This window comes from Athene noctua, chromosome Z (assembly GCF_965140245.1).
Source record: "Athene noctua chromosome Z, bAthNoc1.hap1.1, whole genome shotgun sequence".
Classification (NCBI taxonomy): Eukaryota; Metazoa; Chordata; class Aves; order Strigiformes; family Strigidae; genus Athene; species Athene noctua.
This window is the reverse complement of record NC_134077.1, coordinates 64,768,645-64,793,069: the sequence shown is the minus strand read 5'-3', so window position 1 is coordinate 64,793,069 and position 24,425 is coordinate 64,768,645. Positions and strand designations below refer to the sequence as shown.

Here is a 24,425-nt window from a genome sequence, read left to right as displayed (position 1 = left end):
TCCACAATAAACATGATGCTATCATTTACCTCTTTATTGAAGGCAATCCTTCTCTTGAAGGAGCACATTCTAATTACTTTGTAATGTTTTATGTCTTAAACATTTTGCAGCTCTGGACCTTGCCAACTGCTTCATGTCTACCATTGATTAATTACAGAATGTTTAATCAAAATTTAGAACCTAATGCAGTCATTTATGAGTGTGCTGCAGTGCCAAGATAGTTAGGCTGCCGTCCCAAGCTCGGAGAGTGCTGGGTTCAAAATTAAATCCCAGAAATGTGGAAGATGCCAAAGATTTTACCTTGAGTGATTTGAGTTTAAAATCTTACTTTGGTTGATGAATGACAGGCACCCACCCAAAATGAGAGGTCCTTCTTGTGCATGTATGTGTGCTTGCATGTTTCTATTACATTTTTCTTCTTTAAATGTCTTAGTTTTTCCTTTTATGCCATTGTTGCTGTAGTTGCTTCTCAGCTCCTTTACAAGACTTCCCTGCTGCTAGAGCTCTTGCAAACACCAGTCGAGAGAGTGTAGTTTTGAAGTGGTTAAACAAGTGAAAAATAATTTGCAGGGACAAATACATAAGTTTTTTTTTAATGTGGATTTTTATGGTACTGTCATACAACCATTCACCGTTGAAGTTAAGTGTTTTTTTAATACCATTACTGAACTGCTGAAATGGATGCTAATATAGCTTGGAGTGCTAATGTCAAATCCTGGTAATAAAAAAGACAGACTGCTGAATGAAATAATTTCAAGTAAAAAATAGAACAAAAGTGCTCTCACTCTCGCTCTCCACTTTTATTGAATTGGGACTGACTGAGCCAATTGCTTTAGAAGTCTGTAAAACACAATTACTAGTGAGCTGACTGACCCAGCAGTGCCCCTTCTGTGACAGAACAGACTAAAAAGGCTGCAGAATTAGTGCTGCTTCCCTATCTGGCTATCAGACCTGAGAGACGTCCAGCACTGGATCTGTTATCCTTCCTGCCAGGGCCTGCCTCCTCCCCTCATGAAATCTTGGTTCTCAGTCTTACATAATGTATCATCTGAATGCATCTTCTTCCTCAGACAAGGGCTTATTTACCTTTTCTGAGTGGGAATCCAAGTTCTCTTTCTATCCATTGTATTCTTAGATCTTTATCTACCAACATAGCTAGATACAGGTCTTTTAGTACCTGTATCCACAGACACACACACATATATATGTTTGGGCTATTTTTATTTCCACATTTTGTTCATTAAACACAAAAGTACAATGTAAGATTTATGTGCAGGAAAATTAACTATGTCTCCTTTGTATTTTCACTCATAAGTGGCTGAAGTGCAATTGCTTTTTTATTTTGGCGTCACAAAGAACAGGAGAGAGAAAGGGACAGAGAGGAAGAAAGAGGGAGAGAAAGGAAAAAAATGTATTGAACTGGAAGTAGCCAACACTTCTCCCTAGTTAATAAAATAAGCAATGAAGTTCGTAAACCACTAGAATCAATAACATTGGAAATAACAACTTACAAAAATTATAATTTACAGCTTATGTTTCAGACTCACAGAGTTTGACATGGACATACAGCTTAGGCCTTTTTTTTCTTTTCCAAAAAAACCCAAAACCAAAGTGACAGCAAAAATTATCTTCTTATTACAATCCCATCCTTTCTTTCTCTCCCTCCACACAAAACAAACAATTTTGCATTTATACACAGTGCCAACAAAGTCCTGCAGTCCTTTCTTTCTTATGACAGTGTACATTTTGGCAGATCTAAAACTCTTTCATTTCTCTTCCAGGTCCATTTATATGAAGCTTGCAGGTGCCTTATGGCAAAAATGTTAAATTATTTCTTAGACGAATCTTTTTAAGCAATGTTTTTAGAGCAAGCTTAAATGCAAAATGAGGTCTTAAGAAAAAAAAAAAAAAAACACACAAAACAAAACCAACAAAACCACAACAATTTGCTTAGCACAAGGCAAGCTGATCATTTAAAAGATGTTGCTGGGGAGTAGGAAGCACTACTAAAACCTTGGGTTTTCTCTAGAAGTGGTGGGCTCAAAACTCCTGTCAGGAAATACCCAGTGTTTGCCATTAAAAGGTCAACATGTGAAGAGCCATAAGTGGTATTGCACCTGAGATATTCTCATGTTACCTCAGGTCCCAACAGACCACACAAGGTATTTCTAGTGTCATTTGGAATGTTTTATCTGTGCCTGCTGGATGCGAATGAATGGTTTCTCCTGTAGTACTTACAGCACAGTATAATTAATACTAGCACATGATGTGTACCACAGCTGGGCATCTTTGCTGAAGAGAGGCAAAAGACAGAAGACTGAGTACTGCAGACCAGGTTCAAGGGGTAGAGAAAAGCAGTACGCAGTGTCTTGCAGTACATAGTGTATTGCAATACGTAGTCTTTCCTTGACACTGCCCAGTATTTAACTCTGATAATCCTGCATCTCTTCCTTCTGATAAGTTGTCAGAAGTCTGGTTATCTTTCTCCTCGAACTGTTTCTAACTGCACAGTATGCTTCTGCAATTATAGGCTCTACTTCACAAATTTGCTATTACTCCCTGTCATATTTGCTAGCCACTAGCAACTTGTATAACCATGAAAAGGTGTGCCAGATTTAGAGAGGCTGGGTTTGGCATTTTCTTTTCCCCAGGGTCCATAAATTGCCAAATATTTTGAGTAGCATATTTTCACTAAGACATATTCCAGTGCAAAACACTCTCATCTCACCTGTTTGTTGCAAACCTGCCTTCAGGCCAGTGGCTACAGCAAAATGTTCCCTGTAATTCTTAACCAATCTATCTGGGCCTACTACCCAAGACCTGTCTTGTCAAAATTGGAATAGGAACCCAAATAAGCTTTGTTTTACTATACTGATTGCCTGTTACATAATTCTACTTCAAAAAATACCCCGTGACCTTACAAACCCTAGGAATGACTAATATCTTTGGGATGAGGCCAACTGTGGACAATGTCTACATCTATGCAGATATTCTGACAGGACTTGCACACTATCCCCCAAAACTGTGTTGTAGCTATTTGGAGTCATCTACACCCAGTAATTTTTCCCCCTTCTGGTGTTGGTTTTTTTTTGTGTGTGTGGTTTTGTGTTTTTTTTTTTGTTTTGTTTTGTTTTGTTTTGTTTTTTTTAAGGTGATTTCTAGGACTTGCCTCACCAGTTTTCTTACTTTCAGGTAAACTTAGCTTTAATTCAGATATGCCCCAGCACAGTCACTCAGTTCATGTTCTAATGAATGAAATGGCTCAAATCTAGGGGGAGGAGCATTATCATTAAGGGAGAAGAAAATTATGTCATCTACAAGTAATCTTTGGTTCTTTGGTTAGGCCATAAGATCTGATGTAAAATTTGCCTCTTTAGGTGACAGTTTCTCTTTTCGGACAAGCACAGATGATGAATGTATCATGTATGTACATAGGACAGCATTTATCTGCCTACTTAGTGTTTCTCACATTCATTGAGAGCTGTAACTCCAAAGGGCAGTAAACACACAGCTGTTTGTGCCACAGATGTGTCTCCCTCTCCCTTTCATTACTTCTCCTCAGATTCCACCTGAGACTATTACACCTCGCAGGTTGCAGTGTCTTGTTCCTTTTCATGCATCCAGGCTTTTGCAAGTAGTGCTCTGGTGCTATCTTCTATCTGTAAAGTACTGCTTCCTCCACTGTAGCAGAAATCTTACCGTCTTCTGCTGTTAAGTTTAAAAGAAGAGCTAGAGTCTTTCTCTGCAGGAACTAACATAGCTAGGTGGTTTTTTTACCCCACTTCCAAAAGATTAGGGAAGATGGGACATCTCTGTATATGGGGAACAGCTTTACATTTACTCAGCTAAGTGGAAAATATTGAATTTTCTCCCACTCTCTGGAGAAGAGTTTTGGTTCTTCCAGTTATTTCCTAGGAATCTGAGGGCAATCAGGTTGCGAATAAGCATTCATGTTTCCAGTCCCGTCTTCCGAAATAATTTCTTTCACTGAACATAAGACATACAAAACCTGCACAGGCAACTTGGACAAAACAAATTAAACATTTACACTATTTGTCACAACACATACCAGGGGAAAATGTTGCTTAATGCATGTTTTGCTTCTGGCTAGTATTTTCATTGCTTTACTTATGCTTACCACCTATCTTAATCCTGGCGTGGCTGTTTATTTAAAAAAACTTCTCAGGTCACTGAAAAGTCCTTGCATTATTTTGCAAGTTCCTATAAAAATGAGACTTCTTACACTGCACAAGAAACTGTACTCTCACTCTCAAATTGATACCATTTTGTGTACCAAAAGAGAACAAGGTAATGAAAGCAGCAGATTGTTTTAAAAAACAACCACCACCTCCAACTCAAACCCAAAACAATTGGATTTGTGTAGCTGGAAAAGACCTCCCTCCACACCAGAGGTGATCCCGCAATCTTTACTTGAATGCACAGACTCTTTAAGTCTTGTTTTAATTTATTTTTTTTCTTTTAAATAAATAAATAAAAAATCTTATGAAGAAATTAGTTCTATGCATTCCAGTTTTAATTCTGCTTCCCTTGTTGACATGGGCGAGTATGCAATATGACAGAACTCTGTGTTCAATGTGACTAATCATGAAAGAGGTGAGCTCTGTGTTACAGGTGGCACAGAAAGTTTCTTTATGATCCACGTTCTCTTGAGTAAGGAAGAGTTATGTGAACATTAGCAATGACACACAGCTTAGTGACTCTGCAAGAGAAAATGTAATGGTTTATACAATTGTATTGGATATGCTGCCAGTCTCTTCATAAACTGCATCCTGTCCAGAAACAGTAGTATAGGTGTAAATATGTTTATATTTTAAAAAATGTATAAAGTAGCCCTTTTGTCTCTTGACAAATGGTTCATCAAACATCTAATGTCTTAAAAACTGATTTCCTTGTCCTTATTGGAGGAAATTCAAGTTTTATATGACAGCTAATTATATTAGGGGAAATACAGCAATAGAATGTGAAATATCTTACTTCTTGGAGCTATCTGTTCCTAGAATCGCGGGCATTTATAGAAGATAATTCTCTAAAAAGTTATCTGTAGAAGATTCCAAGCATAGTAGGATGATGAAAAAAAAGGGTGCTGTTGTGTCAAGGAGGTGATACAAGGAGGCAGGTAGATTTCTCACATCTTTACCTCCCTTGATAATGTATGTATGCAGTGGCTCATCACAGGTAACTGCTGTTAATTTATTCAAGTACACCTGTATAGGGCTGGAAGTCAGGTAACCAGATGAAAAGTATGTCTCTGCTTTTTCAGTACAGCTACCCAGAGGCCTATATCCACACAAATTTAGTTCTGGAGACATCAGCAGGTTTAAATAAAACACAAACAGATGTCTTGCTCCATACAAATCAAGGAGTTTACATGTTTAAATCTGGACTGATTTAACTAGCAATCAAGTGGCATGATCACACTTGGCACCAATAGTTGCCTCTTATTTATTTATAGATCACCGTGAGCAGATATTATATTGGTTTTAAATTAATTCATGGTCTCAGTCACCTTTCCCATCTTGTGGAACATACACAGACACACATGCTCACTTGGTGCAAAAATTTAAAGACAAACTTGAGCAATTAATAGTCCTACTTTAGTAGCAGAAAGACAAAACGAAAAGTTCTTGCTTTGTTCCTCTGTACAGGTACGCTGAGGATTAATTTATTTTGCATACTCTGAGTAAAAGGAAAATGTGGCAACAGATTGTTACTAATGCTGTGTCCTACCTTAACAAACACAGATTTTAATAGTGCCAATACTAGGTGAAACAGGAATTTAGCATGCACTAAGGTTGACAGAGAAGATGGCAGTATTTCTCCTTCAGATCTGACAGCTTCTCAACAAGACTTACTGAAGGCAGGTCCATCTGCCTCCTGTTTCATCAGTGGTTTTGACCACAAAATTATTGGCTCTTAAAGGTGAGAGCCAGAAACGAAGCCAACTGCTTGAAGCTTCCAGACTTTCAGCTCTGCATGTGCTCTCCAACAGACTCTTAGACGAAACTGGCATTGCTGTCCTCTTTGAACAGGAAATAACTACTCCCTCCTCGCATCCACATGTCTCATCTACAGCTCAGGATCATTCCCTGAGCAGCTGTAACTCAGTGCTGGCTTCAAGGACCAACCACACGTATCTTTTTGTAAGGCAAAGTCAGTACGTGCTGGGGCAGGACTCACAGATAAAACTGGGAAGCACATCCCAGGGCAATCTAACCACTGGCGCCACAGGCCCTTTCTCCTCACTCACAGGAGAGACCCCCTCTGAGTCCAGAGACCACTCACTGTAGAGAGACAATTCTTTCCATTCAAGTGCACAGTTCTCACAAGAACTTAACTTCTTTCTCTTCTTTCTCTTTTCCATCTAAAAAATTATCCTCCTCCTTCATTCAAAAGGAGGCTTATGACATTGCTTCTGACTATTGATGTAATTTTTAATACAGTCTCTTTCCCTATTTATTCTTCATTTCTTTCTTACAAGAAGATGTAGCCTGAATATCTTGCTTTTAGAAGAAAGGACATGTAAAGTAAATACAGAAACAGACATGGATGGACAGCTAATTCAGGGAGTTTCTGGTGAAGAATGGAAGAAGAAGCAGCACAAGTGTAGTGCTTCCAGGAAAACAAAGACAGAAAGAGTTATCTGTTTGGAGAAATGATCACAGATATAGCTATGTATAAGGTTGATTTTGTGAGTGATGTTACCTGTAGCTCAGAAGGTGATAAAAAAAGGCCCTTTTAAAAAAACCTACACACAGTGGAGCTTGACAAGTCAAAAGCAGTAGTGCCTAATTTTTAGAAGGGAAAACAGAATTACTGGGTCATTGATGGTAAGGGCCAGGAATCTGCTTTGCTTTCCTCTGGCCTGTGTTGGAAAAACACATGAGGTGGACTCCTGAATCTTCTGGTTATCTTGATCCTAATTTACAAGAAATAGCACTGTTTAGTCAAAGATCTCAGCAGATAGTCCAACCTTTCTGGCAGAAGGATATTTATAGAGGAGTTGACCTTGGCACAAATGATGTAGGAATGGTGAAGCTGGATTTAGTCAGCCCTTAACATGAATTGCTACAGGATGCATTCCACAACAGAGGGCTGCAGCTGTGACATGGATAAAAAAACCCTTCTTCAGTCAGAGTAGCACTGTATTTGCTCTCTAGTAACCAGCAGTTTGTATCACAACCCCACTCTTGCAAAGCGCATTTTACAACAGCTACACCCACTGTTAACAATTTGGAGTTTTGTGTATGTACAGAATGGGGAATATAGACAAACCTTTGATTAACTAGAATTGCATTGGAAAATGCCTTTAAGGCATATCAGATGCCTCTAAAGGAAACAAAGAGGATTAGCCAATGTTAGTTATCTCCTCATAAGCTTGTATTTTCTTTTAGAACATAACTGGAGTTATGAGGTTTAGACCACTAACTAGTTATAACAGGATTAATAATATTATTAATACAGTACTAGTAAAATTATTAACAAAATTACTAAAGATAGTAACTTCACAAGACTGTAAGCTATGGGATAGTTAAAACTCTGATTTCATTAAGAAGATAATCCTGAAAAAATGACTTAATTTTCATTTTCAAATTAAAGAAATTCTAAGCTTCTCTAGCTAGTCAAAGATTATGTGACGCAACACAAACAAATCACACATATTTTTTTATAATGTGTCCAAATTGCAACACCAGTACATGACAAATATTCTCCAGGAATTATTGTTGTGTGCTTTAGGTAGCTATTTCTTATTTCTTGTACGGCATTTAATAGCAAAATGCTTCAGAGCTTTTAAATTAAATTGATTTAAGTGGTTGGGAGAAGTTCTCACTTTGCAATGCTATTAATTTCGTTATCCAGTTATCTTTGAGGTGCTCTCCCTAATTTGAAGAGGTAGAAATTTTATATTTAGGTAATGACTGTCCCTAAGATATGAGTTCTAATGAACTTACAAAAACATCAAGCCTGAATGTGCACGCAAACTGTATCATAGCTTTGAATTTTTTGAAGTATATAACCACTCTTAAGTCTTTGCAATTAAAGGATATAACATACCTATGGTTTTTTTTATCCCATGTGCAATGTATAATTGAAACATATTCTGAATGTTACTAGTGTAATGATATAAAAAGATGGTCTTGAGCCCTACACAACTCAAAATGATGTGTAAATAATAATTTTGTCTTTAAATATGCAGCCTGCATTTTAAGTTCCTGAATCAGATTTTTATTTTATGTCTTGCTTCTAATAAGCTTAATAAGAGTATCCTACATAGTTCAGAAAATATTTTCAAAATGTGCCCCTTTTTAATGTTCTTGTCTCAGAAATATTTTATGTATGTTATCACACTCACCTTTTTCTAAAAACATATAAATCTTTACTATATTAACTTTATTATTAGTATGATCTGTCAATGGATTCCTGCTGAAATAGAATGCATTGCTTAAAGTTCCAAACTCTAAAATTAGCCACTTTTTACTTCACATGCTGAATGTAAAGCTGTTTTGCTTAGTACGTGACTGACTTTTCATAATTTGCTTAAGGAAACAGACCAAACAAGCCAAATTCTTGACTAAAAAATCCTGTGCAATTTAAGGGACTAAATGTGGTTCTTCACACATCTAAACTCAAGCATAGATTATGCCACTTAACTCACATGCTTCCGTTGTCAAACTCAAGTCTCAAAAAAGTTATCAGGATACAGCAGGAAGGGAGTCTTAGTTTAGTTTACCCTCTTCATGTCCAGTGGTTTCATCCTGCTGAAATGCAAACTCTAGATTGTCCTTCTTAGATGTTTTGAATTTGTATTCTTACGTGTGTTCCTATTTTTCTGTTTAGTGGATTTCATAAATAGTAACAGAAGACATGAGATATTTGGGGACTGGACTCTCCATTAAAATAATGAATTTTGACTCCTCAGTATCTTCAACACTAACTTGTTCTCATTTTATATATGGTATATTCACTTTCAAACCACATCAATTTCAATGGTAAAATACAAAATTTAAAAAAAAAAAAAAAGGAGCTGTGTGTGAAATGTTTAACTAGGTTTAATTTCCTTCCTGTGTCTGCTGAGTTTTTACAACATAATGAAAAAATATGAAACACAAATAAAGAAAAAGAGACAACCCAATCTCACTATCACTCCATGAACCAGAGAGATTTTGTTATGTGTCAATGTGATCATCATCACATGCAAGAGCTTTTATCTACAAGTATGAAATAACTGTGTTATCCTACCACCTTGACAAATTCCATTTATATTACATTTTCCTCAGGAATCAAAAAGAATGGTGTATAAAAAAACCACAATCAGACCCTAACAGCTGCTTCTGTTTAAGCCCAACTGTTTCAGTATTGATGCAGCATAGCTAGGGCATGATGTCATCCGAAGGGCCACAGAATATACCCTGGCTGATCTTAAAAATATGTAGGGGTCTAGCCTCTCCTCTCTGAGTGTGCAAAATTCCCATCAGTGGGAAAGGCAGTTGCTCACATGCAGAAAAGAAGATAGAGACTAAATGACCATAGTGTACAGAGAGGTGTGTAAATTCTACTAAAGAAAGTGACAACTGTTTTTTTAATATTTACTTGTTCCTGCTACAACATAGCAGTTAGTTTTGAAAATTGAAGAGAAAAAAATAAGAGTCTTCTAATGCCTTCTGTTTGCTTTTATATGTCCCTATGGGGATGGAAATCATTCTTTTATTCCAATCCTTCCTTTTCTCTCTCCATCCATTCATCCAACCGTCCATCCACACCTCTCCCTGTTTCCTAGTTCTATGGTTTGATATGCATACATGGAGATATTTGTATTGTATATAATTCACTATATATTTAATACAAGTTTTTCTTGTTTTAAAAGTTGCAGGGAGAAGAAAATAAATGTAATAAAAGCTGCAGCTTATAAACAGAAGTACAATACACATGTTCACAGGCACACAGAAAGAACAGTGACATTTATTATCTAGTCAGTCACTTAAGAGGATAGTACAATATATACTATTCTGAATGCCAAGCAACAATGAAAATCTTAAAGTGATAAAACTCTCTCAATGTCATGGGAACACAACTGTCAGTTGTCATTACTGTACATCTCTCTGTTTCTTCATATATCCTAAACTGCCTATTCTTACATAATTCAACACATTTAATAATGTAGAAAATCAGTTAATATTTACTGACCTGTCTCTGCTTCTCCGTGATGGGAACGCAGCATTACAGCCAGCCACTGTGCAGACATGCATCTCTTTTAAATGAACATTTCTGTAGTGAAGCTTCACACTGTAGGAACTCTTGAAACTTTTCTTGCACACATAGCAGATCTTGGGGTCTGGGCTGGAGCACATTTCACCTTCTGGGGAGAACTTCTGAGGGCTGCTGTAGTTGAATGTAGAAGCGAAACTTTCATGAAGGGCAGCCATACTGGCACTGCCTCCATTGTACAGTCCATATTGGCTCATGTAGAACATATCATATGTAGGGTCTGTATACTCTTCCTTCACCTTAATGACATCCTGGTTGGAAGAGTCGTGGTTTTCATCTGGTCTGTCACTGTGCATCATAGATTTTTCACCAGGTTCATGGAGGCGATCATCACCTTCCATGGATTCCTCACACAATTTGGGCTCTGATGACTCTGACTCATTTTCATAGTCTCTTTCGTGCTCCTGGTCTTCTGATGTCATGCTGTCTGCCCTTCTTATGTCTGGTCTAGAAATGCATCTGCTTCTGTCACTTTTGGAAAAGTCTTTCACAGACAGGCCTGGGCTCATTTCCTCCTGAGAATGGCAGTGATTGTCATGACCAATGTCATTCACCATCGTGCTGCTGTCATTCACCTCTTCCTCTTCATCATCAAACTCATCAGCAGTATCGATAACTTCCTTTTCAATTTTAACTGGCATGCTAGACTTCCTTGGCTTCTTCTTGGGGGCAAGGTCAGCATTAGACTCTGGAGTGGGCATCAGCACTGAAGGTACCGATGACTCTGAAGGAGGAGGAGGAGGATGCTCCATGCCACTCACTGCTGGTATTATTGGACTGGTAGGGAGCGAGGTTGGAGGACTCACCATCTCTCCAGGAGTAAGTAAATTTCTGTAAAAAGGAGGAACAGGTTGGACAGTCTTTAAAGCCGGGAACACAAGCTGACTGGGAAGAGGGTTCTGTAGTACAGGATCTAGAGGAGGAGTGGTAAACCCCATTGGTGGACGCCCAGGACTTGTTAAAGTTAGGTTGGATTTTGTACTTGCTATGACTGGAGTGGCGGCACCTGATGTAGCACGAATTAGATCTTTGTCACGGTTGTTTCTTAACATAGGCATGTGGAGGCGGGGATTGGGGTTAGCACTGTGGCGATTGCGGCTTCTGAGAGAGCTGAAGACCATGTTGCAGCCCTCAATAGTGCACCGGTGCTTGATTTTCAGGTGAACGGCATTGTAGTGGATTTTAAGTGTACCTTTGTCATAAAAAGTTTTGCCACATGCATTGCAAAATACTCTTCCTTTCCTAGAGGCCGACCCCATTCTCCTCATTCTGTGAATGCGGAACGAGCTTTTAGTGTGTTCTGGTTTTGATAAATCATTGACAGGAGTAGGTGTCTGAACAGGAGAGATGCAGGCTGGCTCAGTTTTAGGCTCAACATTTGTGATGCTGGTCAAAGCATTCCTGCTGGATGTTTGCTCATTCTTGAAAGGTGTAGGGGAAACTTCAGATTCACTGCTCTCGTTATACTCATTTTGGGTTGTAAGGTTTGGTTCACGGAGCCTCATTGCTGGCTGTTCCAGCAGGAGGCCATTTGGAGGCAGCCCCAGCAGTGGAGCAGAGACTGGATTTATATACTGGAATGGAAGCAGGAATGCAAGGCTATTTGGGATGTTTTCAAAATGATGAATACTGGAAGGATTGCTGTTCTCCAGGTGAGCAAGGAGACTTGGGCTCCTGGTGCGATTATTGCTTTCAATAAAAGTCCTTATATCTGAATCTGTCTTTGAAGATGGCACAGCCACAGCCTGCCCTTCTTTTTCTTGAATTGCCATCAGCTCCACAATGGATTTGGTTTCTCCAAATCTCAGGAACTGTTGAAGGGTAATGATCTCTTCTTCCCTGGACATGATGGCCCAGCGGTCCAGCACCTTGCCTGCAGCATCCTAGAGGCCATATCAAAGAAACAACAAACACAAAGAAAAATCTTATTGATTCTGCATAATTATTGAATTCAATAGAAGGTGTTCTGCTGTCTGAACATGAAACACTAAGCTCAAAAAACAACATGCAAACAGCATTAACAGAACTCGACCAAAATTTCAAACTTTCCAGCCATACAAATATAGTAATTAGAGTCACAGTCAGAGAAACAGATTGAGTTTAATAATGCCAGAGCAAACAAAATGTATACCATGGGGCTCTGTGATCCAAAATGCTTTCAGTACTTTCATTTTAACAACACTGATCTAAGTACAATGCTACTGTTTAGCATACATTAGCGTAAAACATGAACTGTTGCTGTGCACTCCACTGTGAAATACAGAAAATTGTACTTCAATCACTATTAAATGGTGACACTATAAGAAAGAGTTAAATAAATGCATTTGATAGATTTGCTTCTTAAATGTAAGAAGACATAAGTCACTCGTGGGCAATCTCACAAGAAATTTTGATGCAAGGCAAAAAGTCTTAAAAATAGCATGTAATACTTGTACCTTACTCCCTTTTTTTTCTCTCTCTTTTTTTTCATGATGGCAATACTGAAAAACATATTCATTATTAACTTGTATCAAAAGGTAGAAATTGGGACACTGGTTTTAAGCGTAACCGGACTACTACTGGCAATTGATTGTAAGCTTGCAATCTTGGTATAGTTTAGACTTAAGAGATTACTTTTTTTCAGCCTTGTTATAAATGACAGTTAAAAGTATGTAAAAAGTAAGCATCTGATGGATGTAGATAGCATAAATGTGTAAAAATGTTGTCTCTTAACATTGCCTTCTGATAGCAAGGGAAAAATCCAGAGAGAATACACATCAGTAATCACTAGACTATCTGTTGTTAAATATACATTAAAAAGCATTTCACACTTTCATTTTTGCTAGTAAGCATGAGATTTGCCTGAAGGTAGGACTTGAAAATTCTGCAATGTAATGTCAGGCAATCCATTCCAGCATGTATTGATAAAAACATATTAAAATACTTATATAATTAATACATAATTTTATTGACGTCTTTCCTTTTGGGCAAATGCTGGACATAACCTCAGCACAGTAACTCTAACCAACAAGCACTGTTGAAGGCCATCAGACTAGAATTATTCCAATGCTTCCTCATGCATTAAACAGTTTGAAAGCCTTGCAAGATACTCCATTGTACTGTCTCTGATCTTTTTAAATCTTGAATCTCAGCTTCAGAACTTTGAACACTTTGGACTATGCACTATTGCAAAACCCACTACCTCTTGTTTGATTATGAAGCCTGCAAATGCCTTTCTGGGTTTTTTTCAGGTCTTAATTTATTTCATTATCTTCAGTCTTCAGAGGATTGATTCCTCTCTTCCCTCACATTTCCTAGAGTATCGGAAAATGCAGTGATGAAGGAACACCATGATGCAGGTGGTGGTCTTGATTTGCAGCATTAGTCAGGAAATGTTCTTACCTTTGAACATTTCTAATGCCCTCCCAGTTCTACCTGCCTGATGAAGCAGTATTTTACAGGCAGTCAGTGCTAACTAATAGGAATCATCCAGAACATCAAAAAACCCCACCCAACAACAAAACAAAGTGAAACAAAACAAAACCAAAATGGGTCGAGGGGAGGGAGAAAAATAAAACACCACCACCACAAACAAACAATTAAAAGACAGGTTCATATTTTAGCGCTCTAAGACTTTTTTTCCCCGTCCATCTAATTTTGGCTACCCTTCCCATGAATGTGACCTAAAGCTTCCTACATATACTGCAAAACCAGACTTAGTTCAGATTTTGATCTCCAGGCCTTCACTGTCACCTCTGACCCAATCTAAATCCACACATTTCTAATCCCAAGCTACAAGTATTAATTCCTGCTAACTGTAACTTGCATTGTTTGATGATGGAAAGAATGTTGTCTAATTTACACTGTTTACATGTACCGAATTAGGATTTCTGTCTGCACCCAGCTGCAGGCTGCTTACTACTGGTAGTAATTTGTTTTGTTTTTGCTTTAATTTGTGAATCACTCACAGGCTTATGCAACAGATGGATGCTTTACAAAAACGGGTATTTAAGTAAATAAAAATTAAATACAGCCGGTACAACAATAACTCGTGAGAATAGTAGGTACAGATCCTGTAACAGACTCCCACATGTAAGCAGAAGGTGGTACCACACAGTCCCTCACCCAGTGGCAGCACACCCAGCTCTTTGCATGCACTGAACAGGCAGGCATCGTCTAAATGTGGGGGCTCCCACTATGCTTTAGAGAAGACAGAAATTGGCTACATGAGCTACCTCTCAATGAGACACCACCCCACTTTGTTTCATTTAGTTTAAGGGTTTGCAATGAGGAGGGCCAGACCTTCAGCAGCTGCTAAGTCCCACTGATCAGAGAAACTGGCAGTCAAGAGTGCGAATGTCATGGCATTACTCTTGCCGTCATTCAAAGAAACAGCAGGGAATCAGAAAACTGCTCTTAAATGATCCTTGCCTACTCCTACTAGTTATATCAAGCTATATCTTGTTAATTTTCAGCAATAAGTTGCTTGGCTTTTATTTCCCCAGCAAAAGTAAATAAAAATTGTATTGATGCCTATATTTAATAGAAAACACACTACTTATGGATATTCTGTAGCATATGCTTCAATATTTACACAGGGACGGCTTTCCATAAATCATTGTAAGAGTATATTATGCAAAACTAGATAAAGAGCGAATAGGAATGTCATTTTTTGATAAAACTTAAGAAAAAATCTAACCATTATCCCCTTTGAATTAAGCTATAACTAGCTAGGGATCTCTCTGTATATGGTAATACTTGATTAGACACTCAAGTCCTTTCTTACATGTAATCGATTTCTTGTTTCTTACAATCTCTCATGCTAAATTTTCTCCCCAAAGCCATTAAAACATATCCACATTTAAATATTCCATGACAAAAGGTTCCAATTTATATTACTTCTTTCAGTTCACAACTGATTAAGCCAAGCCTCCTGTGACAATGTGTACAAGGAAGTCAGTGAGTATAGAGATACCACAGCACTTTTACAGCTCTAAGCCAGGCACTAGACAAGCAAACTACTCAGCATAGTGATGCTCTTCCTTCCTTGGCCGTATAGCCGTGTTTTTATTTTTATTTTATATGTGTGGATAGCTTTCTCACAATTTCAGATGGAAAAAAATCTTTTAATCTCTAAATCATATTAAATTAACCTCTAAGGATACAAGATATAACCTTGAATCTTCTAACTCTAAACAGACACGACTCTATTATTTGTATAGGTACACATTCACATACATGCATACTTCATTAGATCTATAAAGTAATGTCATAATTTATCACCCTGAATCTGCCTCCTCATTTTTGTTGATCATACGTTAGGAAGGGATGTGTCAGCATATGTTAGAGTACCTTTTGTCTTAAACTTCTCGGTCAGAGAGAACAAGTGATGGGTGTCAGGATGATTATGTTGGATGACACAAACAGGCTACAACAGAAGATGGGCACGAAGACCACTCTAATTTTTAGGAGCTTAACTAGGGAGGATTGTGAAGATGAGTCTTCATTTCCTGAGGGCCTTTAGGCTTTCCAAATTTCAAACTTTCAATTCACCTTTAAAACCTTCCAATTAAAAAACTTTCTACTTCGAAAATAAGAATAGTCTACACAAACATAAGTCTACACTATGAAAATAAACTATAAACCTTGAACTTTTGTTATGAAACCAGTTGTTTTAAATTGTCACTTTGTGTGAGAAGCTCCACTGACTCCTGTGCCTGCATTACCTGAAGGTAATTTTATGTCTACACTCACACTGATACATGTATCTACATCCCCCCCCCCCCCCCCCCAACTTCTTGCAAGTCTATTTTTATCTTACTAATTAACTTATTAGCATAGGTAAAATGTATATACACACCTGGCTGAATACATGGTGAGAGATGATTATAAAAGAGTTGAGATAAATAGAAAGGTCAAAAAAGAGATAAAATTACTTTTTAAACAAGCCTTATGATCTGGGAAGTAGACTGGTTTTGGGCACTATTGTGGTAACTTCTGAGAAGCACTCAAAAGTTCTATAGAATAACACACTGCTAACCACCATATGTTAGCAAATTTGCATATGCACCATAAACTGCTGCTTTTGATGCATATCAGTTAAGTATCCATGTTATAAAATACTACATAGATACATGTTTGGTTAAATAATTAAGCAAGTCTAGTGTTTATCATGTCTTTCTTCTATAAGCGCTTCTTAAAGAGCTATATATTTTCTAGCTGATCTCAAAGAAACATTTTGGGTGCAGCTGTTACAGTTGAAAAGCAGACTGAAAGATATTCATTTGGTCATAGTATAATTGCAGAGGATGGTTTTAATTAGGGTGTAGACAGAAAAAAATCAACATTTGTTTCTAATAAAGGCAGGCCTACATAATTTCCATGATTTAGGGTTTGTTGTTTTTGTTTGGCTGAATTTCCCAGGAGCATCTCTTTGCTTCCCAATTAAATTTCAAGCTGTTATACTATGGGTAATCCTACTACTCCTGGGGTAAGTTACCAAAAGTGTGCAGCAGCACACCAACTCACATTAGTACAGATGGGCAATGTGCAACACCTCTTGCTCATTTTGGTTAACTCCCACTGACCTCAGTAGGACAGATGTAAAGCCTCTATCTAGTTTTCCATAGAAATGTGCATTTACACATACAATCTCATACTCATTTTCCTGATAGGTGTTTGTACCGTGTTGAACCTAACTCATATTTGCCCCTGTAAACATGATAAAAAGGTGTGCATACTTCCTCCCCATGATTATACACGTGCAACTGATCTGAGATTTAAGACACTTAGCCTGCATCATTAAAACTTTTTCCCCTCATCTGTCACTTCTCATCCATCTCCCACCAGCCCTCCTTCACCAACTGAAACCATATGAAAAAACTCATGCTAAAGTGTCAGCAGTCCTTTCCTTGAGTTAAATTGCTGCAGAAGGAACAAATACAGTGCAGCACTACTGAGTTCTTAGTCAACAGAAGAAATCTTTATCTTTTGGTTTCACTGCAGCCTCCACTCTACTAGAAAGCAATAGATCTTCTTCTTTTCTGACACCCCCTTTCTCTTACCTGTTGGACTTGTTTTCTTCATTCCAAAGACACTGGGTATGCATGAGGAAACCAGCATGTTACAGCAGGGCAAGAAAGGAACACTGTCATTCCCCAGCATATCGCTGAGAATGACACTGGCAGAATGTGTTCAAATGAAGACTAAAATGAAGGAGATGTTATTTACTTACATGCGTGCTCATATTTACTTTTCCTGCCAACTTTGTAACAGTTCTTGCTCTGGTTGCTCCTTAGACTCCAGGTCTTATGAATTCAGTAGCAAAAAGCTTTGTGTTTTGACCAAAAGGACCCCTAAAGACCTTTGCAAACTTTACTAACTGATTTTGTAGACACTGGGTCAAATCTGGCTACAATCTAGATCCAGAGTAATTGCACTTTAAAACCAGATTAATTCCACTGACCGTGTTGGAAAGTAATTTTGACATAACAGCCCTGAAACATGATGTGGAGCCAAATCTGTTTCAATATGGCATATACCACCATGGTGGAACACAGCGGCTGTGTAGCAACACATAGAAGCACTACTCAACAGTTTCAGAGTGAAAGTGAGAAACACCATGTCCTGCTGAAACTGCAGATGGAACATAAGGAGGTTGAATGCAATAACTGCAGCTGAAATCTAGCCAGGACACTGCCATTAACCACCCACACTCTTGCTAAATGCCCTACAGGGTCTTTACTGACCAAAAGTATGCCCATCCTCTGCTTTATATCTTGTCCCAAAGGCATACGCCAGCAGCACAGGTGCCTGCACAAGTGACCTGCTAGAGTGCTGGTTCTGGACTAAATTGCAGGGAATTATATCAAAATACTAAATTGTCAACATATGACTCCTTTTGGGGACTGAACTTCCTCATAAGGCACCCCAATTGCAGAATGTCTTTTAATTTTTCACGTTCACCAACTTTAAAATACATTTGAAAGAATTGCCCTGAAAGATGACGACACTCTCAAATGCAAACTATAAAGCATCCATGTGAACTCAGGACAGGGGAGAGAAGTGTCTTACTGTTTTCATTAAAGAAACATTAATTCGAACTCTTTCCTGCTCTTCATGAATGTGTATTCACCTCTGAAACTCCAGTAAAACTATTAGGATGCAAGGGCACTAGTTTTAAATGCTTCTTCTGATTTTTAAAACATATTGTTTGACTTTTGATAAAATATGCACTTTGTTGTGGAATGCTCTTAATTATGGACCAGATAAGAATGCATAATTCACAAGATTATTTCCCCCCCACCCCCCCCACCCCCCCCAACTAACACTGTGTCCTGGTTTCAGCAGGGACACACTTCATACAGCATTTTATTTTTAAAACTGTGATAGATGACTGTGGGGTTACAACGTATTTAATCACAGCAGCCCAAGGTTAATTTAATCATACCAACTACATCAAGCCTCTTTAAAATTGGGTGCCCAACAAGTTCTTTTCACAGTAAACATCTGTCCATACTTTAAAGAAAAGAATCTAAGCCCAGCCAGAGACTGATACTCTTCTTGCATTTACTAGTTTTACAGTGGTGTAACACCTACGATGTCGACAAAATCTCCTTTGATTTACAACTGTTATGGTGAAAATTATTAAAATCTGTCACTAATTTATAACGATGGAACTCATGTTAGCACAGCTACACATTGATTTGGCAGCTTTAAGAAGATCCAAAGTAACCTTTCAGCAGTTGTCATTATCTCATTATTTGATATTTATTTTTGAAATACCAGTGCCACTTCACAAGTATTTTGCTCCTCTCTCCCAAGAATTGCACAAATTTTCAAATGCAAACAGTCAAATTCCCTTCACCATCAGTTCTGGTTGAACCTTTTAAAAGATTTCTAAAGACTTTCCTAAGTAAGGAGTTAATGAGAGGTGATCATATGCTTTATGGTATCTGGTCACAAAAACATTTTTAATGCATGCTAATGGTGAGACATTTTTTCTCACATTCACCAAATGGTAGAATATCAAGTTTTCATAGAAATTGGTTGTTTGAATTTCTTAAGGAGCTTTGAAATCCATAACCTTGGACGCCAAGTATAGAAGAATAATTTGATACCTTTGCTCCTCTACAACCTGTGAGAGTGGAAAATTTATTGAAATGTCTCTGAAGAAGTTTTGCCACTAACCTGTGTTTGCCCTTAGGCAGACATGGCTCCTAGAAGCAATCAAACCACCAAGCACAAGGTGTATGAAGGCAAAAATTTTAGACTGTATGAGGTGCCATGGGGACTTCTCAGGATAGGATGTAAACAGAAACACAAACATGGCAAACCACAGAAATAACTTCAGGTATAAATTAACTTTACAACACAATTTTGCACGTAAGTGGGTAGGAAATACCCAACACACATATAACCATACCAATGACTGATTTTCATACTCACTTTCACCAATTTTTATATATATAGTTGGCCATTCTGGTATGTCACAAAAGAAAATTTGCCTTGGTACTATCAGTCCCTGAAAACACTCATGCTTTTACTGTTTGGTGTCAGTGCTGCACAACTCACTGAGAAGTTATGTTTTCTGTGCCCTGGCAGTCTTTCAGTAAATTTAGTAAGCTACTTAGGCCTCTCTTTCTTAGCCTCAGTTTCATCAACACTGAAAGAATGACACATAATTTTTGTGAGAAACAGGAAACATTCAGAGAGCATCAATGAGGTACTGTATTTGCAATACACAGAGCCACAAGAGACACCCAGGCTTTCTTCAGCCAAGACCTTCCCCAATGCACAATGTGATAATACAAACAAATCATGTCTGACATCCTTGCTCAATCTAACATGGACTGCACCGAAAGCAGGGCAAGACATCTAACAGTCAAGTCAAATCAGGTTATCAGATGGTCCTTTTCTCACTTTAAATCTAAACTGACTAAAGCCACAAACCTAACAAAAAATGTAAGCAACAAAAGCTAAGTCTTCCTGGGCTTGTAAGTAAAACTTCCAAAGAAGTCAGTAAGAAATTTGTCTAACCAGGGGCATTGTAAGAAATTGAGAAGTTGCCCAGGGACAAAACCACTGGAGTAAAAGTGCCAATAAGTAATACTCATAAACTGGATTTCATTACATGCTTGGTTTTCTGATTGAACCCAAATTGTGCATCAGTAGGGGGATTCAGTTGTACTATATGCTGAGTATATGAATGGCAGCAGAACCGGGAGATTGATTTCCATCTTTAGTATTCATTAGGGAACTATGTATTATTACTTGCAATATATACAACATGATCTTAATGAGGCCTTTTTCTTTTGATTGTTTACTTAAAAAATTTACACCAAAACCCCCAGGTGTGTCATAGGTGGCAACACGATGCAAAAGGGAGACAGCAGGGTGCAGAAGTGACACCAAAAAGGCAAGGGTCACTGGGATATAAAAGTGAGCTATCTGTTTGCAGGTATTAGAGGCACTGAAATGCAAAAGAAAGTGGGGAAAATTATATTACAGTGTAGAAAGTAATAATAGATGTGCCTGAATGTCTTAATACCCTCTTGTCCCAGCAGTCCTGACTTTCTAGGCAGCCCACTTCTCCACATTAACAGTAGTCATTTGGAGAGCAGCAAACGTGCCATTAGAAGCACTTTTACAAGTGTATATTCATCCACCAATTAGCTTAATGTGGCCGCTTTCTGCATATTTTCTATCCAGGCTTGCACAAATCTTATTAATATTTCCCCCTAGCGCTTTGACAGATTACCTTGTCATTATGCATCCCGGAGCCTTTTAAACAATATGGGTAAACTACTGTTTGCGAGGTTAATGACAATTATCCCCTAATTACTGCATAAGTCACTCAGTCCACTTTATCTCATAGGCAGGGTTCTGCTCTGTGTATCTGCCATTGTGTCACTGTAAATGAATCTTGTATAGCTATGTTTATCTGTCGTTGCCTTGTAAATTACACTGACAGAAGAATGAACAAATTACTGTGTGTCATCACTTAAATAAGGCTTCTGATAAAAAAAGTCCCACAAGCCCAGCACTTGAATTTTAGCCTGATCACAATTACTAAACACATATTGAATGTTTTAAGAGATATATTTAAAAGTGGATGGGACACATGTAGTGGAAGAAGGCTATGAAGTGGTAAGCCTAAGGGTGGTAAAACAGAAGAAATACAGAAAGCTACAGCAGCAGTAATTCCATGATCACCTCCTGAGAACTCATCTGCTAATTTAACAGTTGATAGATGAGCCAGTGATATTTTCCAAACAATCTCATAATCAGGGCTGTGTTGAACTCCACAATTTCTATTGTTCCTGACCACAGACACATCGGATTTTTTTTTAGCTGAGAAATCCAAACACAAGTTGGAACTGAAGTAGCATCCACAAAACCACAGGCAATGCTAATTTAATGGATGCATTTCAGAACAGCATCAAAGAAGATTAATAATTTGGATCGTGTCTGCCCTGACCAGTCCTAGTGACTCCAACAGGACTGCTCAGTACACAAGCCAGAGCAGAATCTGGCAGGGAGCACCTAAGTCAATGTATTGATTAAAAAAAACAAATAAAATATTAAATTAGCACATTGTCTACTGTTTTCCACAGTGCCTGCACTTTGAGTCACCTCCTTGGTGTAATTAGAGTTCAACAGAGTTAGAGAAAAAATTCTGAGTTCAATTCACCCTCTATGGATCGAGGTAGTTCCACCTCAGGAGAGGAAAGCAGAATTAGTAAATACCAACCTTCTGGTATATTCCATTTTCTGAAGCAATTTCAAGTCACAGTTAAAAGTACTCTACTGGTGGGGCATCACTGAGACTAGATATGTCCCCCTTTGAGAAAGAAAGTTGACTCAACTTTTTATTGACCTTGATTTCTTTGTTACCAAAGACAGCTCAATAACTTCAACAAGAAGCATATACATAGTGCTCAGAAGCAGAATAAGTCTATGGTAAAGAACGTTAAAACAACAACTGCTTTTTAAATACCGCTTCTTCATATATTGGTGTTGAAGAGGTAACTGATCAATAGCCCTAGGAATCACAGTCCTTTGCAAACAGCACAAGGAACACTGCATTTCTGCTCTGTCCTGGGAAGGTCCCTTCTTGAGTCAAAGACGACCTTTTAGTACTGGTTTTGTATTGCTGGCAATCACATTAATTGCAAAGAGTTAGTAATGTCTACGTTTCTTATTGTCACTCAGGCTACAAATTTCATTTTCTCAAGCTTGGTGCAGTCACAGCATGTGAACATCACTGGCTTGAGCAGAAACTGAAACCTCTCACTCTCCCTCAGACCTGACATTTAACTCCTAGAACAAGGGTACTTCTCTGCTTGCCAGGCAAATGGATGATTCATGGAGTGAGGTGCTCTTTTAGCTACTTAGATGAAACTCCCTGCTGCACAGCTTGCAGGAAAACCAATGCATAACAATGGGTATGTCAATCCTGCATCCTGCAATGAGGCTACACAGTAATGCATTTTACCAGCTTTGGGGACACACTTTATACATATATATATATGATACACTCACAAGTTGTATATGCACTGATATGATAATGTTATATATTTGCATATTTAAAATGTATTTGATTAGGTTTATATTTTCCTTGTTCAGCAAACCTTCCAATTTTATACACATCCCCAAACATGTTCAGCACCAGCTTCTGACCAGTGCCGTACAAAAAACCAAAATCAGGAGGACAACATATAAATTAGAGCAAAATTATGATTTCTGGGGGGTAGCATTATAAGACTGCTTAAGATGCTGTACAAGAAAAAGGAAATGTCAGAATTTTCCAAAACCTGGTGATTATTTACTGAAATTCAGCAGGTTATACCAATACTGAAAAGCTTTTTATCACAGTAAAGCATACATTTACTTTGTTGGATTACAACAGTATCATATCCAGAAAGACTGGATAAACTGAGATATGACAAAATTACTGGTATTACTGAAAATAATACTAGTTTGAGTGGAACACGGATGAAGACAGCACCTCTGACCATGCTCTCAGTACAGGTGGGAAGAAATAGCTTTAGTGAAATGGTAAGAAAATGTAACAGCCATCACTACCAGGGATAACTGAAAAGACTGATCGATTTTGAGTAAGCACTACCTCAAGGGTTTTGGTCCCACTAGAATTGATCTTTGTGTCTGTCCTGTGTTCAGTCAATGCAACTTCCAGCAGAGTATCCACTGCAGAAATAAATGGAAGTGCTGGAGCAACCCTCCACCCTCCCTCTAAGTATATTATTTTCTCTCTGTGCTTAAGGAAGAGTAAAACCAATGTGGCTGATGGTAAAGTGCTAGGCAATACATGGTTTAAAATGTTTAAGGACACAGAACACTGTTACTGTCATGTACAATATTATTTGAAAAAATGTGTTTCTAAATTATTAATATTTCTCTTTGAATTTGGAAGTTCTTTGGCCTCTGACCTTTGCTAATAGCAGAGAAACTCTTTAAGACAGAGACAAGTGTTATACACTTGTAATAGGCAAGTTAGCAGTCCCACCAAATGAACGTCAGGACTAATACCTGTTTTCTGTGTAGGCAAGAGTGGGCCCTAAATGCAACATTAACCTTTAAGGGCAGGGAAGCAATGCTGGCTGCTTCTGGGGAAAACTGTGAGACTGGTTTAACTGAACAATTTTTTTTTAAAAACCCTGGAAAAAAAAAGCAGTATGAAATTAGGTGACACCTAAGAAAGAAGATAGGCGAAACATAGTCATGCCACTTAGGACCTTTAAAAAGACTCCATATACTGTGCAATTTTTGCTTTAGCACATTTTGATTTCATTAGCTTTCTAGAGATACCAGGTTACTTGCAGAGAACTCTGTTTATTAAGGCATATTATTTACATGGGTATTATTCAGCTATGCCTGAGATATTTTACATTTAAATGAAAGAATGTACCTCTGAACTAAAACTGATTCAAAAAGCTAAGTGATACTTTGTATGGACATAGATCGGCAGGTGGTAAAGTTTGAGGTAAGCAAGAAAACACTATGAAATTTAAAATGTACATGGTGTTAACAAGACAGCTCAGTCACAACATTATTTATGAAAGGAAATTCTGAAGAGGAACGTGAACATTTAGAATTATACTAAAACCATTCTTTCTGTGTATCAATTATTCATCATTTCC

General features: G+C 37.9%; 1 protein-coding gene across 2 annotated transcripts in view; it reads right to left on the bottom strand.

Moving 5' to 3' along the window:
* BNC2 (basonuclin zinc finger protein 2) overlaps positions 1-24,425 on the bottom strand; it is a 308,307-nt gene that overhangs the window by 11,492 nt on the left and 272,390 nt on the right. For both annotated transcript variants that reach the window (XM_074932200.1, XM_074932199.1), the window contains exon 5: positions 10,204-12,167. In XM_074932200.1, the coding sequence (XP_074788301.1) occupies positions 10,204-12,167 (1,964 nt within the window). The remainder of the gene's footprint in view (positions 1-10,203; positions 12,168-24,425) is intronic.